Source organism: Coregonus clupeaformis, unplaced genomic scaffold (assembly GCF_020615455.1).
Source record: "Coregonus clupeaformis isolate EN_2021a unplaced genomic scaffold, ASM2061545v1 scaf0257, whole genome shotgun sequence".
Classification (NCBI taxonomy): domain Eukaryota; kingdom Metazoa; phylum Chordata; class Actinopteri; order Salmoniformes; family Salmonidae; genus Coregonus; species Coregonus clupeaformis.
Genome location: NW_025533712.1, coordinates 87,382 through 107,788, shown reverse-complemented (window position 1 = coordinate 107,788; position 20,407 = coordinate 87,382). Strand labels below are relative to the sequence as shown.

The window sequence follows — 20,407 nt, the reverse complement described above, 5'->3', positions numbered from 1 at the left end:
TTGTGAACAAATGTTTCATTTTGGCTTTATAATAAGGTTGGTAGCAACATGGAAAGTCGTTGTGGAAATCTGTTGCAGCTCAAATCGACTACAAAATCCACAATGCAACGCTCTTTATATGGGCTGGCTAGCTAGCTAGAAAATATAGGGCTACACACAATAATACCGAAGACAATATCAATATGTAAAGTAGCTAGATAGCTGTAAAATCGCCTAAACAAATTGCACTATCAATTTACGAGTCTACAATCTCACCATGTTCAACCTGCAGATCGATGTGCCTCACAGAGTCTAACATTCGCAATAGCAGACATACTAATGAGGAGATGGGAAACGTTCCCTATGCTATGTCAATGGGCCATGCGGTGCATTCTGTCTGCTGGGTGGGGCGTTATACGTTCCTTCATTCATTCATTGGATTCCGATCTCCTTTCTATAATGTATCTGGCAACTGCACCATGCAATGCACCCTGGACTACAGAGGCAGACAAATAGGAAACATGTGATAGACCCTCCATTAAATTACAAATTTCTCGAGGTAGGAATATCGCAAAAATATGATCAATTGCTCATTCGAGGGAAAACATCCTCCCAGTATTGAAATCTGACATATATGATAGACGTTTTCGAGATCTAAAAGTCGTATTCATATTAACTTCCAGTGTATTGAGAGAGATTTTAACACGGTGCTACTTCATACCGTCCGGATTTCTGCCTGCTTGAACGCCAATAACTCAGATGCACACGAAAACATGAAATGGCCCAGCGAATCGCTAGAACATCACTCAGAGATGCACAAAAACAATATAACATTCGAAATGGGTGAACCTTTCCTTAAATAAAGTTGGTTCAACCATGGCGGTCTTTTGACCCTAGGACAACGGAGGGTTAAGAAGATACATTTTTTAAATTTTTTTATTATTTAAATAGGCGGGATTTTGCCATAATTATGACTGTGGGAGTTAGTGACGACCACTTCAAGATACTGATCATGAATAGGTTTGATGTGTAACGTAAAAGCAGTACCGTACTTCAAAGAACAGCGCGCAGCGCGCATAACGTTTCATTTAGCCACACCCAACAATGACGCCTACCAATAACATCCTTTCTCTTCAGTGTAAACGGAAGTAAACAATGACCAAGAAGAACAATTTTCACGTTAGCCTTTTTATTTAGACATTCATTAACACCATGGAACTCAAAATATGACTAATTTAACTGCACAGCATCACTTACTTACCCCATGTAGACTTTAATTCGCGTTGGAGACAGGACTTTGTTGATAGATGTTATTTAGGTAAAGCTAACAATGGCTAACTGTATGGTTTTTCACACTCAAATAGCCTCCATCATGGAGGTGCTAGCGAATGCGGCCGTGGCAGAGATCTGTAAACTCGTAGACGACGACTATGCAGTGTTTCGTTTGGAAATAACTCAAAGCCAGAAAGAAAACAGGGCATTGCGGAGGAAACTACAGCTACTGGAACTGAAGGTGGCACGGGAGCGCGTCCTCGCCAGTCGGCCCAGTAGTGTCAAGATCCTCGACCGATACAGAGGAATGGCAAGAGGTACATTTCCGTTCCCCTCTGCACATGTGTTCAGATGTGTTACCCAGAATTCGGTCTCAATCAGTTTTTCTATAGTATGCAATAATTCACCTGATTACTAAGACGCATTATATTCTAACCAATTTCTTGATTTACTGCATTTCCTATACTGTAAATAGTGTACAATATACCGTTGAGCATTGACAGTACCAAACCTAACCACCTCTTTTCCCCCAATCACTCTCTCAGGTGAAGGACATCTCACTGGAGGCCACTTGAGCCTTGTGAAGCTAGCGGGACACAATACATGGAGAGATGACCAACCAATCACTGTTGATGAGGGGAGTGGAACCTCAACCCAGCATGTTATCGTGATAGAGGCAAGTGTAATAGTATTACATCAAAACTACGTGAAATGTGGCCTGTTTATTTCAGAAAGACTCTCTCACCTATTTATTTGCTTACATTATCTGCCATAGGGGAGATTGTGAGACTTCCCTACAACATTGTTATCCAATTCAACTCATGTTCCGGTAATGTCCCCTCTTCTTGTGTCAGTCTGCAGATGCAGAGGCTGCAGGTCCTGGAGTCAAGCAGGAGAAGACTGAAGTAGAGGACCCACGACACAGCACAGACATCCAGACTGGAGCAGCGGCTGGAGTGGTGCCCCCTGTATCCATGGAAGACCTCGCCACTGGTGCCACGCTCCAGTCCAGGACCCGATGTAGCATCACGGAGGTCAGTGGAAAGCCGGATGCCGTCCTCAAGTCAGAGACAGTCACAGAAACACAAAGGCTCTTACACACAGGATCTGACCACAGGCCAGACCCAGAGAGACTGGAGCTGGGGCCACTGGGCTGTCCTGCTCCCGGATCAGAGTATTTACTTTACGGTAACCTAAGCCCGAGGACGGTTCATTCCAATCGGGACTCAGGTGATGCGTTAGAAACTGGCAATGATCCGTCTTGTTCTTACACTACAGAGAAGGACCCTGGCAACATGCCTTTGGGTTTAGAGACACAGACTGATCTATCTAGAGGGGACTGGAACCGGTACAGTAGTAGTGTATACTCTGAAGGTTACCTAGCTAAGAAAGGGGAGGTTATAGTCGTAGATGAGGTGACTGTGAAAGTGGAGGGCGATGCTCCTCAGACATGGAATGTAGACGAGACTCACTTAGGAGAAGGACACTCACAAGGCAGAGATTTCTTAGATTACAGGGAAAGCTTAGAGACAAATCCAAATATCGCGACCCACTCCCCTTTACACACACTCAGGGATCGCGACGCAGTGTCCACGTCGATGGGGCCTTCCGATTCACACGGCTGCATCCTTTTCAATCAAGTATTGAACTCAAACGACCGGGCTAGAGCCCAGGCTCAGGGACGGGGAGCCACATCAGGAAGTAGTAAAGAGAAACGGTTCCTCTGTATGTTCTGTAACAAAGGCTTCAGCTGCCCCCAGAAGGTGGAGATCCACCAGAGGGTCCACACAGGGGTGAAACCCTATAGCTGTACCCAGTGTCACATGCGCTTTGCCCAGGCTTGCAACCTGAAGAGGCACCAGAGGGTCCACACAGGGGTGAAACCCTTCAGCTGTACCCAGTGTCACATGCGCTTCTCCCACTCATCCAGCCTGGAAGAGGCACCAGAGGGTCCACACAGGGGAGAAATCCTACAGCTGCCCCCAGTGTGAGAAGAGCTTTTCCCACCAGCACCAGCTGAAGATGCATCTGAAGGTCCACAATGGAGAAAGGCAGTTTGTTTGTACGCAAGAGGTTCTCAGAGAGGAGCTACCTCAGGATACACCAGCAGAAAAAACATTCCACTCTATAACATAGACCAGGCATTGGCAAGGTAAGGCACGCCAAGCAATTTGATAAAATGGAGGAAATCAGTGAAATTGCATTGGTTTTCCACTAATGGCTATTTATTAATTGTGTTTTGTTTGGAGCGCTTCTGTCAATGTTGAGTAAGGACGCTCACCTGATTACACGTAGAAGTAGGCCTAGGCTACCTGGCCTGCGCAAAATGTATAAATGTGCCGATTTGGGGATGTCTGATACTATTTCTGATTGTCTTAACTCACCACCACTAATGAGCTGTGGAGCTTCTCAACAAAAAAAAATGTTTCACATCAAACAGCAAGTAGCCTAAACAAAGTCTGTTTTTACATCCATTGAGAATGACAGTAGTTCCTCAATAACCATCCAACCTTTTTATGTGAGTAAAGTACATGGTCCTCTGTAGCTCAATTGGTAGAGCATGGCGCTTGTAACGCCAGGGTAGTGTGTTCGATCCCCGGGACCACCCATACGTAAAAATGTATGCACACATGATTAAGTCGCTTTGGATAAAAGCGTCTGCTAAATGGCATATTATTATTATTATTATTATTATTATGACGGATCAATATTTTCACCACAGGCCTGATGGAAACAGCAATTTTGTCGGTAGACTTTCCAAATGTCGACAAAACCAAATACGCTAAACAAGGTGGGATCTTTGTGTCAGTAAAATTAATAATGAGAGAAATGGCAGTGGAAACGCTTTTATGCGCAACTATTGATATAATAATCATCATATTGAAGTAAACTTGGAGTCACGCAATGATATGTTGTGTGGTCCTCCCACTACGACTCGGGAAAGCATGCAGTTTATTAGGCTACAGATTAAATAAGTTATGATGAACTTCACAGGGTGGTGAAAGTTCACGGTGATGAGCTTGAAGCTCCTTTTCAATAAATATTGAGGGTCTTATTCTGGTGACATAATGATCAATGCTTGGCTGCCGTTTAACAGATACAAATAATCTTGCTCTTTTGTCCATAATAATCTTATCACGTAGATTATACACCCGCACTGTATCTGCGAGTTGTTGGCTAGAGCGCACGTGCCAAGACCAGAGTGGGCACATTCGCTTATATAACGCAACATTGTTAACGACAAAACAATTAGTAGAGTTGAAAATGCGATGGAAACCAATTTATCGGCACATGGGAATTTAACCGCAAAAGTTATTTTTATGTGCACTACCTCATCACACACAGCCTTTTATCTGCAACAAGAGGCATTTAACTGTACTTGTGCACGTGACATTAAAACTGGAAACTGGTAACTCCCCTCTGGTGGAAAAATTTGCATATTGTTTTTATGCAGATTTTAGAATATTCAAATGAAAATCTGTCACCAATTGGATGGAAACCTAGCTAATGTATTTGAAAAGTCTTTCCAGCGCTCTCCCTTTCGATAACCACCGAGCATATGCGTGAAAGTGAAAAATGTCATGCTCTGATCCAGTGACAATGTCATCAAATAACTGATTACTTCTTATCCCTTTCGCAAATACAGCTGGCTCTGTCCGGAACTCACTGGCGCGAGAAACTCTGAGGGCCCAGAATAGTTGATACAATGCTGCAAGTTTGCAAGCTGGAGCATCGGGCCGGACCCAGTTGATAGTTGATACAATGTTTCAAGATCATTGCAGACAGGCGGAGTAGAGAGATTAATGCGATTGAAAGAACATGAACAAACTGCTATCCGTAGCCAATGTGATTTATAGGATACTTATTTTTATCAGGATATATTCTACCTGCAATGTTTTTATTTGTTGGCTTTATGTAGGCTATTTTTAACTAGTTATCATTAGAAGTTACTTGCATTGGTGTATATAGGCCTATCTCTGCATTCCGCGCTAAGTTCTTTAGCTGTCAATGGCCCACATGTATCATACAATGTGTCCATTTGCCAGAGGCAGGCGCTCTTGCATTAGATTCATTTTAACTTTTAGATTTGTATCATTTTAATTTCAATTTAGATAGAATTTAGATTACCACATGACAATGATTTTAAGATGTTATTATATTTGAAATTAAACTGTTCCACGAAAATGTGCATATGAAAATCATAACTTGCACGCAGACCGGTAGAAATGGTAAGATACATTGGAAATTGTTACTCCACATGAAAAAGGTTAAAGAAAGTAACCATTCCACTCGATAGTTTGACATTTAGATCAAACCCTGCATTAAAGACAAATATTGATTTTCATTGTTATGAGCAGAAAAGATCGAAAGATGCATTTGGAATAACGAGAGTAACAGATTTCAGAGTTGAATAATTCCTGGGTAGAATATTGCATCCAGGCATTGTGTGATATACACTGAGTATTCCACAGGGATGCTGACCCATGTTGACTCCAATGCTTCACACAGTTGTGTCAAGTTGGCTGGACGTCTTTTGGTTGGTGGACCACTCTTGATACACAGCAAACTGTTGAGCGTGGAAAACCCAGCAGCTTTGCAGTTCTTGACACAAACCGGTGCGCCTGGCACGACACTTGAATATTTTGCCCATTCACCATCTGAATGGCACACATATACAATCCATGTCTCAATTGTCTAAAGGCTTAAAAATACTTATTTAACCTGTCTCCTCTCCTTCATCTACACTGATTGAAGTGGATTTAACAGGTGACATCTATAAGGGATCCTAGCTTTCACCTGGTCAGTCTGTCATGGAAAGAGCAGATGTTCTTAATGTTTTGTATACTCAGTGTATAAGGCATATGAAGCTTAAAAAGTCTTAAATAGTGTGTTTGTACTGTGTAGGCTACAGTGCCTTCAGAAAGTATTCATACCCCTTGATTTATTCCACATTTTGTTGTGTTTACAGCCTGAATTCAAAATGGATTAAACATATATTTTTCTCACCCACCTACACACAATACCCCATAATGACAAAGTGAAAACATTTTTTTGACATTTTTTCAAATTGATTGAAAATGAAATACGGAAATATCGAATTTACATAAGTATTCACACCCCTGAGTCAATACTTTGTAGAAGCAACCTTGGTGGCAATTACAGCTTTGAGTTGTCTTGGGTATGTCTATCAGCTTTGCACATTTCCTTCTCACGCTCTGTTAAGTTAGATGGGAAGCGGCGGTGAACAGCAATCTTGGTCTTTCCACAGATTTTCAATGGGATTCAAGTCTGGGCTTTGGCTGGGCCACTCAAGAACTTTCACATTCTTGTTCTGAAGCCATTCCAGAGTTGGTTTGGCTGTATGCTTGGGGTCACTGTCCTGTTGGAACATACATCTTTGCCCCAGTCTAAGGTTGTTTTCTCTCTGAAGCCTTTGTTGGCTCCATTCATTGTTGCCTCTGTCCTTACCTGTCTCTCAGTCCCTGCCACTAAAAAGCATCCCCATAGCATGATGCTACCACCACAATGCTTCACAGTAGGTATGGTTTTCTCCAGACATAGCGCTTTGCATTCAGGCAAAATAGTAAAATGTTTGTCTCATCAGACCACAGAATCTTTTTCCTTATGGTCGGAGTCTTTCACGTGCCTTTTGCAAACTCCAGGCTTGCTGTCTGTCATGTGCCTTGTTCTCAGGAGTGGCTTCCGTCTGGCCACTCTCCCATAAAGCCAATATTGGTTAAGTGCTGTAGAGATTGTTGTCCTTCTGGCAGGTTCTCCCATCTCAGCCAAGGAACTATGTACACTGCTCAAAAAACTAAAGGGAACACTAAAATAACACATCCTAGATCTGAATGAATGAAATAATCTTATTAAATACTTTTTTCTTTACATAGTTGAATGTGCTGACAACAAAATCACACAAAAATTATCAATGGAAATCAAATTTATCAACCCATGGAGGTCTGGATTTGGAGTCACCCTCAAAATTAAAGTGGAAAACCACACTACAGGCTGATCCAGCTTTGATGTAATGTCCTTAAAACAAGTCAAAATGAGGCTCCGTAGTGTGTGTGGCCTCCACGTGCCTGTATGACCTCCCTACAACGCCTGGGCATGCTCCTGATGAGGTGGCGGATGGTCTCCTGAGGGATCTCCTCCCAGACCTGGACTAAAGCATCCACCAACTCCTGGACAGTCTGTGGTGCAACGTGGTGTTGGTGGATGGAGCGAGACATGATGTCTCAGATGTGCTTAATTGGATTCAGGTCTGGGGAACGGGCGGGCCAGTCCATAGCATCAATGGCTTCCTCTTGCAGGAACTGCTGACACACTCCAGCCACATGAGGTCTAGCATTGTCTTGCATTAGGAGGAACCCAGGGCCAACCGCACCAGCATATGGTCTCACAAGGGGTCTGAGGATCTCATCTCGGTACCTAATGGCAGTCAGGCTACCTCTGGCGAGCACATGGAGGGCTATGCGGCCCCCCAAAGAAATGCCACCCCACACCATGACTGACCCACCGCCAAACCGGTCATGCTGGAGGATGTTGCAGGCAGCAGAACGTTCTCCACGGCGTCTCCAGACTCTGTCACGTCTGTCACATGTGCTCAGTGTGAACCTGCTTTCATCTGTGAAGAGCACAGGGCGCCAGTGGCGAATTTGCCAATCTTGGTGTTCTCTGGCAAATGCCAAACGTCCTGCACGGTGTTGGGCTGTAAGCACAACCCCCACCTGTGGATGTCGGGCCCTCATACCACCCTCATGGAGTCTGTTTCTGACCGTTTCAGCAGACACATGCACATTTGTGGCCTGCTGGAGGTCATTTTGCAGGGCTCTGGCAGTGCTCCTCCTGCTCCTCCTTGCACAAAGGCGGAGGTAGCAGTCCTGCTGCTGGGTTGTTGCCCTCCTACGGCCTCCTCCACGTCTCCTGATCTACTGGCCTGTCTCCTGGTAGTGCCTCCATGCTCTGGACACTACGCTGACAGACACAGCAAACCTTCTTGCCACAACTCGCATTGATGTGCCATCCTGGATGAGCTGCACTACCTGAGCCACTTGTGTGGGTTGTAGACTCCGTCTCATGCTACCACTAGAGTGAAAGCACCGCCAGCATTCAAGTGACCAAAACATCAGCCAGGAAGCATAGGAACTAAGAAGTGGTCTGTGGTCACCACCTGCAAAACCAGTCCTTTATTGGGGGTGACTTGCTAATTGCCTATAATTTCCACCTGTTGTCTATTCTATTTGCACAACAGCATGTGAAATGTATTGTCAATCAGTGTTGCTTCCTAAGTGGACAGTTTGATTTCACAGAAGTGTGATTGACTTGGAGTTACATTGTGTTGTTTAAGTGTTCCCTTTCTTTTTTGAGCAGTGTAGTTCTGTCAGAGTGGTCATTGGATTCTTGGTCACCTCCCTGACCAAGGTGCTTCTTGCCAGTTTGGTCGGACAGCCAGCTCTAGGCAGAGTCTGGGTAGTTCCATATTTTTTCATTTTCCCAATGATGGAGACCACTATGCTCTTGGAAACTTTCAACACTCTAGAAATTGTTTTATACCCTTCCCCAGATATATGCCTCATCGCAGTTCTAACTCTGAGCTCTACGGACAGTTCGTTGGACTTCATGTTATAGTTTATGCTCTGACATACACTTCTTCTTCATTGAGATTGGGTTGGTGGATCACGTCCAACTTTTAAGGTGCATACACTGCCACCTACTGTACTGGAGTGTGAGCCCTAGACACTACTTCCCTCCCCACACTACACCATCCAAATCCCAACCAGCCTCTCTAACCCTTTGTGTGTCGAAAAAATATATATTTAATCCATTTTGAATACAGGCTATAGAACAAAAAAATGTGGAATAAGTCAAGGGGTATAAAATACTTTCTGAAGGCACTGTATATGATGTTCAGAAAATGCCTATTTCATTACTTCCATTCAACTACTTAATTTTTTCCACAATAATAATAATAATAATATGCCATTTAGCAGATGCTTTTATCCAAAGCGACTTACAGTCATGTGTGCATACATTTTTATGTATGGGTGGTCCCGGGGATCGAACCCACTACCTTGGCGTTACAAGCACCGTGCTCTACCAGCTGAGCTACAGAGGACCACAAGACACTTTTAATGAGAAAATGCAGTTTGAAGTTTATGCAGATTTTTTGTTGAGACGTGTGTGCTTTTCATATGGTGTATTTAAACTTGTTTATGTTTAATAAACACAAAATGGGACTTTTCATTTTAAGACCTAAGACTTTGATTGAGGCTCCCTTTAATATACATCACACCTGATCTCACCCTATTCTGCATACACCCTTACTAAATATACCTACACATACTAACAATCACCTACTGTACACGTCAAATATAGTTTAGTCGGGTTTGTCTGATGACAGGGTTTTTTCTGCAAAAAAAACATATACATACAGTGGGGGAAAAAAGTATTTAGTCAGCCACCAATTGTGCAAGTTCTCCCACTTAAAAAAGATGAGAGGCCTGTAATTTTCATCATAGGTACACGTCAACTATGACAGACAAAATGAGAAAACAAATTCCAGAAAATCACATTGTAGGATTTTTAATGAATTTATTTGCAAATTATGGTGGAAAATAAGTATTTGGTCAATAACAAAAGTTTCTCAATACTTTGTTATATACCCTTTGTTGGCAATGACACAGGTCAAACGTTTTCTGTAAGTCTTCACAAGGTTTTCACACACTGTTGCTGGTATTTTGGCCCATTCCTCCATGCAGATCTCCTCTAGAGCAGTGATGTTTTGGGGCTGTCGCTGGGCAACACAGACTTTCAACTCCCTCCAAAGATTTTCTATGGGGTTGAGATCTGGAGACTGGCTAGGCCACTCCAGGACCTTGAAATGCTTCTTACGAAGCCACTCCTTCGTTTCCCGGGCGGTGTGTTTGGGATCATTGTCATGCTGAAAGACCCAGCCACGTTTCATCTTCAATGCCCTTGCTGATGGAAGGAGGTTTTCACTCAAAATCTCACGATACATGGCCCCATTCATTCTTTCCTTTACACGGATCAGTCGTCCTGGTCCCTTTGCAGAAAAACAGCCCCAAAGCATGATGTTTCCACCCCCATGCTTCATAGTAGGTATGGTGTTCTTTGGATGCAACTCAGCATTCTTTGTCCTCCAAACACGACGAGTTGAGTTTTTACCAAAAAGTTCTATTTTGGTTTCATCTGACCATATGACATTCTCCCAATCCTCTTCTGGATCATCCAAATGCACTCTAGCAAACTTCAGACGGGCCTGGACATGTACTGGCTTAAGCAGGGGGACACGTCTGGCACTGCAGGATTTGAGTCCCTGGCGGCGTAGTGTGTTACTGATGGTAGGCTTTGTTACTTTGGTCCCAGCTCTCTGCAGGTCATTCACTAGGTCCACCCGTGTGGTTCTGGGATTTTTGCTCACCGTTCTTGTGATAATTTTGACCCCACGGGGTGAGATCTTGCGTGGAGCCCCAGATCGAGGGAGATTATCAGTGGTCTTGTATGTCTTCCATTTCCTAATAATTGCTCCCACAGTTGATTTCTTCAAACCAAGCTGCTTACCTATTGCAAATTCAGTCTTCCCAGCCTGGTGCAGGTCTACAATTTTGTTTCTGGTGTCCTTTGACAGCTCTTTGGTCTTGGCCATAGTGGAGTTTGGAGTGTGACTGTTTGAGGTTGTGGACAGGTGTCTTTTATACTGATAACAAGTTCAAACAGGTGCCATTAATACAGGTAACGAGTGGAGGACAGAGGAGCCTCTTAAAGAAGAAGTTACAGGTCTGTGAGAGCCAGAAATCTTGCTTGTTTGTAGGTGACCAAATACTTATTTTCCACCATAATTTGCAAATTAATTAATTAAAAAATCCTACAATGTGATTTTCTGGATTTTTTCCCCTCAATTTGTCTGTCATAGTTGACGTGTACCTATGATGAAAATTACAGGCCTCTCATCTTTTTAAGTGGGAGAACTTGCACAATTGGTGGCTGACTAAATACTTTTTCCCCCACTGTTTACACACACACACATCTCTCACCAAAAGTATGTGGACACCCCTTCAAATTAGTGGATTCAGCTATTTCAGCCACACCCGTTGCCGACTGGTGTTTAACATCGAGGACACCGCCATGCAATCTCCATAGACAAACATTGGCAGTAGAATGGCCTTACTGAAGAGCTCAGTGACTTTCAACGTAGCACCATCATAGGATGCCACCTTTCTAACAAGTCAGTTCGTCAAATTTCTGCCCTGCTAGAGCTGCCCCGGTCAACTGTAATTGCTGTTATTGTGAAGTGGAAATGTCTAGGAGCAACAACGACTCAGCCGCAAAGTGGTAGGCCACACAAGCTCACAGAACGGGACCGCCGAGTGCTGAAGCGGGTAGCGCGTAAAAACTAATGTTTTTCGGTTGCCACACTCACTACCGAGTTCCAAACTGCCTCTGGAAGCAACGTCAGAACAAGAACTGTTCGTCTGGAGAGTCATGAAATGGGTTTCCATGGCCGAGCAGCTGCACACAAGCCTAAGAACACCATGCACAATGCCAAGCGTCGGCTGGAGTGGTGTAAAGCTCGCCGCCATTGGACTCTGGAGCAGTGGAAACGCATTCTCTGGAGTGATGAATTACGCTTCACCATCTGGTAGTTCGACGGACGAATCTGGGTTTGGCGGATGCCAGGAGAATGCTACCTGCCCGAATACATAGTGCCAACTGTAAAGTTTGGTGGAGGAGGAATAATGGTCTGGGGCTGTTTTTCATGTTTCGGGCTAGGCCCCTTAGTTCCAGTGAAGGGAAATCTTAACACTACAGCATTAGCTAGACGATTCTGTGCTTCCAACTTTGTGGCGACAGTTTGGGAAGGCCCTTTCCTGTTTCAGCATGACAATGCCTCTGTGCACAAAGCGAGGTCCATACAGAAATGGTTTATCGAGATCGGTGTGGAAGAACTTGTGTCCACATACTTTTGGTCATGTAGTATATCTATACAGTACCATTCAAAAGTTTGGACACATCTACTCATTCAAGGGTTTCTCTTAATTTTTTACATTGTAGAATAATAGTGAAGACATCAAAACTATGAAATAACACATATGGAATCATGTAACAACAAGTCTTAAAATAGCCACCCTTTGCCTTGATGACAGCTTTGCACACTCTTGGCATTCTCTGAACTAGCTTCACCTGGAATGCTTTTCCAACAGTCTTGAAGAAGTTCCCATATATGCTGAGCACTTGTTGGCTGCTTTTCCTTCACTCTGCAGTCCGACTCATCCCAAACTATCTCAGTTGGGTTGAGGTCGGGGGATTGTGGAGGCCAGGACATCTGTCATTTACAAAATAGCCTCCAACACTCTACTCAGCAAATTGGATGTAGTTTATCACAGTGCCATCCGTTTTGTCACCAAAGCCCCATATACTACCCACCATTGTGACCTGTACGCTCTCGTTGGCTGGCCCTCACTACATAATCGTCGCCAAACCCACTGGCTCCAGGTCATCTATAAATCTCTGCCTTAACTTAGCTCATTGGTCACCATAGCAACACCCACCCGTAGTATGCGTTCCAGCAGGTATATCTCACTGGTCATCCCCAAAGCCAACACCTCCTTTGGCCGCCATTCCTTCTAGTTCTCTGCTGCTAATGACTGGAACGAACTGCAAAAATCTCTGAAGCTGGAGACTCATCTCCCTCACTAACTTTAAGCATCAGTTGTCAGAGCAGCTTACCGATCACTGCACCTGTACACAGCCCATCTGTAATTAGCCCACCCAACTACCTCATTCCCATATTGTTCTTTATTTTGCTCATTTGCACCCCAGTATCTCTATTTGCACATCATCTTCTGCACATCGATCACTCCAGTGTTAATACTAAATTGTAATTATTTTGCACTATGGCCTATTTATTGCCTTACCTCCATAACTTACTACATTTGCACACACTGTATATAGATTTTCTATTGTGTTATTGACTGTATGTTTTGTGTATCCCATGTGTAACTCTGTGTTGTTGTTGTTTTTAATCGCACTGCTTTGCTTTATCTTGGCCAGGTCGCAGTTGTAAATGAGAACCTGTTCTCAACTGGCCTACCTGGTTAAATAAAGGTGAAATAAATAAATAAAAGTATTGTTTTGCGCAATAAAAGTATTATACTTAACGTTATGCGAGTATGACCATTTTGTTGTAATTAAATACAAAATTGACTTGGTTATTTTTGTATCATTGCAGGGACTGAGTTTCTCATCTCAGTCGAACCAAAACATTATACTTAATTATTGAATCAACACAGACACTTTTTTAAAATAATAAACACCAATGGCTCCATAATGTTAGGTACTTGAATCACAGTGTTAGAGATGGGCTTGACTGTGTTTAATATTTTATAATATCATGTCATGTTTCTGTGTGTACAGCAAAGAGTTTCTTATATAAAGCTTTATGCTTTTCTGTTCAATTTGTGTTTACAGTCTGCAGTCCATGAGGACCTGCTGATATCCGGTGTTGATGGCGGGAGAGACTGGACCTCTGAAACACTGGCCCCGGATCAGGACCCTGGATCAGGAGCCGTCGCTCTTCCTTCTCGAGTCGGAACCAGGCCCGAACCGCGAGGGACAGAGACTCCACCACCACAGAGAACACACACAGTGCACAGGTGGACTGAACAACTTCAGTCCTGGTGGTCATCAGAGAGACATAGGCTCCAGTCAGGGATCCAGTCTGCAGCCCAGACCCTTCTCTTCACAGTCTCAGTGCAGGGATGAAGCAGAGCCTGGGGCTGATAGAGATAGACCTTCCTGTTCCTATGATACAAACACCACAGTATCTATGATGAACAGAGCAGGTTACCCTGTGCTTCAGCCTTCACAGAGAGTGGTGGGAGAGCCCCCTGGTGGGAGTCTAACCTCCCCTTCATGATCTCGTCTAGCCTTCCTCTGCTACCTCATGGTTACCCCACCAATACAGACCGGGTCAGGATGGCGTTCACCACAAGAGGTGCATAGCCTATAACACAGCACACAATCCCAACAACACCCAAACAATGGCTAGAGGTCAAGGAGGGAGCTCAAAGACTAACCACCTGAGGGTGGCGGCTCCTGCTTCTACCTCCTCTGATGTCATTGGGTCACAACGTGGGAGGCCAAGCATTTGGATGGACGCTGACAAGCCGTACACGTGTGGGAAGCGCTTTGGTAAGGCAAACTATATGAAGGAGCACCAGACCGTTCACACCAAGGAGAGGCCCTTCAAGTGCAAACTATGATACAAGACCTTCTTCCTGATTTAATCTTATCAGGCATAGGTGTCCACAATGGGGAGAAATCGTAGCAGTGTGGCTTGAGATGTACACAGGGGATATCTGGGAACCATTCTTTAGCTGACATATTATAGTTATCATGTGAAGTGTCTTTGGGTAAGAGGGTAATTAACCACACACCCCTTATTAACTTGTTATTTGAAACAGGCTTGTGTAAATACCTGTTTTTAGAGAGACAGTAAACTTAGGCTAGAACAAGGAGAGTTGAATATTTACCTGATTGAGGTGATATAGATGGAAAAGTCATTATATTCTTGCTAACACAGTTCTTTCTAAACAAGTCTGCGCTGAACTTGAAATATACTGATCATAGTGGATTTGATTTGTAAAACGCAGTACCGTAATTCAAAGAACAGCGCATACCTTTTTTATTTAACCACACCCTTTCAGCTATAATGCCAACCAATAAGATCCTGTCTCTTCAGTGTAAACGGAAGTGAACAGTGACCAAGAACAATTTCCACATGAGCGTTTTTGTTGTTATTTAGACGTTTATTGACATCCTGCAACACAAAATATGACTCATTTAACTGCACAACATCATATACTTACCCCCAGGTAGTGTTTAATTCACGTTGGAGACAGGACTTAGTTGATAGATGTTATCTAGGTAACGCTAGGTAGCTGCTAACGTTAGCCAGCGAACAATGGATAAATGTATGGTTTTTCACACTCAAATAGCCTCCATCATGGAGGTGCTAGCGAATGCAGCCGTGGAAGACATCTGTAAACTCGTAGACGACGACTATGCAGTGTTCCGTTTGGAAATAACTCAAAGCCAGAAAGAAAACAGGGCATTGCGGAGGAAACTACAGCAACTGGAACTGAAGGTGTCACGGGAGCGCGTCCTCGTCAGTCGTCCCAGAAGTGTCAAGATCCTCGACAGATACAGAGGAATGGCAAGAGGTAGGCCCGTTCCCCTCTGCGCATGTGTGACTTAAGATGTTTTTACCACAGATATGGTTAACCAGAATTGGGTCTTGGTCAGTTTTTGGATAGTATACAATAATTCCCCTGATTACTAAACTATCTTGCACAAACACATAATATCATATTCTAACCATATTATTTATTTACTTTATTTCCTATTATTTACTCAATGAAAATTAATGTGATGCATGGAACATAATACATTAATCAATAAATAGTATGTCAAGAAGTTATGAAAAGTGTTACCTTAAAACCCTGGCCAATTCTAGACTGTCAATAGTGTACAATATAGCGTTGAGCATTGACAGTAGTTAACCTAACCACCTCTTTCCCCCCATTCACTCCCTCAGGTGAAGGACATCTCACTGGAGGCTACAGAAGCTTTGTGAAGCCAGCGGGACACAATACATGGAGAGATGACCAACCAATCACTGTTGATGAGGGGAGTGGAACCTCAATCCAGCACGTTATCATGATAGAGGTTAGTGTAATAGTGTTGCATAAAAAATTACAGTTACTTTGTAAATCAAATGTGGCCTGTTTATCTCAGCTATTCACTTGCTTATAAATGTATGTACATCCTCATTGATCTGCCATAGGGGAGCTTGTGAGACTTCCCAACGACATTGTTATCCAATTCAACTCATGTACCGGTGATAGGGATGTGACAAATGTAAAACAAAAAACATTTAAACAAAAAGTCATAAAATGTCAATGCAGATATGGTCCTGCGTATGACCGCTAGGGGGCATTGCAGTTCAATCTACTCTAATCTGCTGTCCCCCACCCCAGTCAGCAACGACAGTAGTTAATGCCATTTTTAGGTTCTCTGCTGTGTGCCTCTCCTCCATGTTCTCAGTGGTCAGTCCATGGGACTTCATGTCCCACTGTTCATCAATGTGATGGCTCGTTGCGGTGATGTATGAGAGCGTGTTCATAGACGTCCAACAATCTGTTGTTAACACCATGTATGGGGGTGTTCCAGAGCTTGCGCTTTGTACTTGCAGAGCAATCAGTGTACAATTTCTCCATCCGGGTCGTCACAGTGTTTCGTCATGGCATCTTGTAGTCTGTTTCTAGATATGCCATCAGGGCATTGAAGCCGACATCCTCTACCATTGACGATGGCTGCATATCAACTGCAATAATTTCTGTAATCAGCGCTGTGATTATCTCACTCCGTCCCTTATCACACTAATTTCGTGTGAAGAGCCTGACTAATGCTGTTGTTGGGGGCCTGCGCTAATGCCAGCAACTATTTGGGTCTCACAGTGCCTCCGTTTCAGATGGTTAAGCATTGCACCTGTACTGCCACCGTAGCTCAATTCCATCCCACAAAGTTTGCATTTCACCCCTTTCTCATTTAACTTCTCAAAGTATTGCCATAGAGGACTTCGCTGCTGTCGCTTCCCTGTCTTACTCTCAACTTAACGACGATGTGCGAAGTGCTTCAAATCTGTGGCAAATAATATGAAAGATGCATATGGACATTTCCATATGGAAATTAAGGCATACAGTGCATTCAGAAAGTATTCAGACCACTTTACTTTTTCCACATTGTTACGTTACAGCCTTATTCTAAAATGGATTTTTTTAAATCCTCAAGCTACACACTACCCCATAATGACAAAGCAAAACAGTTTAGAAATGTTTGCAAACAGAAATACCTTATTTGCATAATTATTCAGACCCTTTGCTATGAGACTCGAAATTGAGCTCAGGTGCATCCTGTTTCCATTGATCATCCTTGATGTTTCTACAACTTGATTGGAGTCCACCTGTGGTAAATTTAATTGATTAGACATGATTTGGAAAGGCACACACCTTTCTACATGAGGTCCTGCAGTTGACAGTGCATGTCAGAGCAAAAACCAAGCCATGAGGTTGAAAGAAATTGTCCATAAAGCTCAGAGACAGGATTGTGTCAAGGCACAGATCTGGGGAAGGGTACCAAAACATTTCTGCAGCATTGATGGTCCCCAAGAACACAGTGGCCCCCATCATTCTTAGATGGAAGAAATCTGGAACCACCAAGACTCTTCTTAGAGCTGGCAGCCCGGCCAAACTGAGCAATCGGGGGAGAAGGGCCTTGGTCAGGGAGGTGACCAAGAACCCGATGGTCACTCTGACAGAGCTCCAGAGTTCCTCTGTGGAGATAGGATCACTTTCCAGAAAGACAACCATCTCTGCAGTACTCCACCAATCAGGCCTTTATGGTAGAGTGGCCAGACAGAAGCCACTCCTCAATAAAAGGCACATGACAGCCCACTTGGAGATTGCCAAAAGGCACCTAAAGGACTCTCAGACCATGAGAAACAAGATTCTCTGGTCTGATGAAACCAAGATTGAACTCTTTGGAATGAATGCCAAGTGTCACGTCTGGAGGAAACCTGGCACCATCCCTACGTTGAAGCATGGTGGTGGCAGCATCATGCTGTGGGGATGTTTTTCAGCAGCAGGGACTGGGAGACTAGTCAGGATCGAGGGAAAGATGAAAGGAGAAAATAACAGAGAGATCCTTGATGAAACCCTGCTCCAAAGCGCTCGGGACCTCAGACTGGGGCGAAGGTTCACCTTCCAACAGGACAGCGACCCTAAGCACACAGCCAAGACAACGCAGGAGTGGCTTCGGGACAAGTCTCTGAATGTCCTTGAGTGGCCCAGCCAGAGCACAGACTTGAACGCGATCAAACATCTCTGGAGGTTCCTGAAAATAGCTGTGCAGCGACGCTCCCCATCCAACCTGACAGAGCTTGAGAGGATCTGCAGAGAAGAATGGGAGAAACTCCCCAAATACAGGTTTGCCAAGCTTGTAGCGTCTGTGAAAACATTCTGGACAACCCCTCCCTCTCATGCTCCCTCTTTCTCTCGCTCTGCCACTCTGTCTCCTCTCTCCAGTTACTGTCTCCCGGCTCTTACTGACACCTTCCATGACACCTACCACCAACCCTCTTTCCATTTAGTGTAACAAGCATCCTCGCTAACTGAGCACAAACCAACACCGGACGTCCACGGACCTTGAAAAGTAGTTAAAGTTTGGCCAGTCCGTCTTGGCCGGACCAAATTGGAACCAATCATAGACAGCTACAGTGGGGGAAAAAAAGTATTTAGTCAACCACCAATTGTGCAAGTTCTCCCACTTAAAAAGATGAGAGGCCTGAAATGTTCATCATAGGTACACGTCAACTATGACAGACAAATTGAGAGAAAAAAATCCAGAAAATCACATTGTAGGATTCTTTATGAATTTATTTGCAAATTATGGTGGAAAATAAGTATTTGGTCACCTACAAACAAGCAAGATTTCTGGCTCTCACAGACCTGTAACTTCTTCTTTTTAAGAGGCTCCTCTGTCCTCCACTCGTTACCTGTATTAATGGCACCTGTTTGAACTTGTTATCAGTATAAAAGACACCTGTCCACAACCTCAAACAGTCACACTCCAAACTCCACTATGGCCAAGACCAAAGAGCTGTCAAAGGACACCAGAAACAAAATTGTAGACCTGCACCAGGCTGGGAAGACTGAATCTGCAATAGGTAAGCAGCTTGGTTTGAAGAAATCAACTGTGGGAGCAATTATTAGGAAATGGAAGACATACAAGACCACTGATAATCTCCTCGATCTGGGGCTCCACGCAAGATCTCACCCTGTGGGGTCAAAATGATCACAAGAAAGGTGAGCAAAAATCCCAGAACCACACGGGGGGGACCTAGTGAATGACCTGCAGAGAGCTGGGACCAAAGTAACAAAGCCTACCATCAGTAACACACTACGCCGCCAGGGACTCAAATCCTGCAGTGCCAGACGTGTCCCCCTGCTTAAGCCAGTACATGTCCAGGCCCGTCTGAAGTTTGCTAGAGTGCATTTTGATTATCCAGAAGAGGATTGGGAGAATGTCATATGGTCAGATGAAACCAAAATATAACTTTTTGGTAAAAACTCAACTCGTCGTGTTTGGAGGACAAAGAATGCTGAGTTGCATCCAAAGAACACCATACCTACTGTGAAGCATGGGGGTGGAAACATCATGCTTTGGGGCTGTTTTTCTGCAAAGGGACCAGGACGACTGATCCGTGTAAAGGAAAGAATGAATGGGGCCATGTATCGTGAGATTTTGAGTGAAAACCTCCTTCCATCAGCAAGGGCATTGAAGATGAAACGTGGCTGGGTCTTTCAGTATGACAATGATCCCAAACACACCGCCCGGGCAACGAAGGAGTGCCTTCGTAAGAAGCATTTCAAGGTCCTGGAGTGGCCTAGCCAGTCTCCAGATCTCAACCCCATAGAAAATCTTTGGAGGGAGTTGAAAGTCCGTGTTGCCCAGCGACAGCCCCAAAACGTCACTTCTCTAGAGGAGATCTGCATGGAAGAATGGGCCAAAATACCAGCAACAGTGTGTGAAAACCTTGTGAAGACTTACAGAAAATGTTTGACCTGTGTCATTGCCAACAAAGGGTATATAACAAAGTATTGAGAAACTTTTGTTATTGACCAAATACTTATTTTCCACCATAATTTGCAAATAAATTCATAAAAAATCCTACAATGTGATTTTCTGGAATTTGTTTTCTCATTTTGTCTGTCATAGTTGACATGTACCTATGATGAAAATTACAGGCCTCTCTCATCTTTTTAAGTGGGAGAACTTGCACAATTGGTGGCTGACTAAATACTTTTTTCCCCCACTGTATGTAACACAAGTTTGGACAGCACAGTACATTACAGTAGAGAACAGTACAGAGCAGTAAAGAAAACTAGAGTGCTGTACAGTAGAGTAGAATTCAGTACAGTATAGCAGTGTTTTCTCTGGGAACATTTGTAGCAGTGGAGGAAAAGGAGACAGGGAATTTGTATGTAGCGGGACTGAGAAGTTCAGTTCT

At 43.8% G+C, this 20,407-nt stretch overlaps 1 protein-coding gene and 1 pseudogene across 3 annotated transcripts in view; both read left to right on the top strand.

Moving 5' to 3' along the window:
- Nucleotides 1–1,407: 1,407 nt before the first annotated feature.
- LOC121561231 (zinc finger protein 570) overlaps nucleotides 1,408–20,407 on the top strand; it is a 33,028-nt gene continuing 14,028 nt past the window's right edge. For 2 of the 3 annotated variants that reach the window (XM_041873838.2, XM_045214428.1), the window contains exons 1-2: nucleotides 15,335–15,500; nucleotides 15,875–16,005. In XM_041873838.2, the coding sequence (XP_041729772.2) occupies nucleotides 15,491–15,500; nucleotides 15,875–16,005 (141 nt within the window). In that variant the 5' untranslated portion in view covers nucleotides 15,335–15,490. Of the gene's footprint in view, nucleotides 1,569–15,334; nucleotides 15,501–15,874; nucleotides 16,006–20,407 lie in introns of those variants that run through there. The other variant, XM_045214429.1, reaches the window with a different exon arrangement.
- Nucleotides 2,110–3,768, top strand: LOC123484278 (annotated as a pseudogene).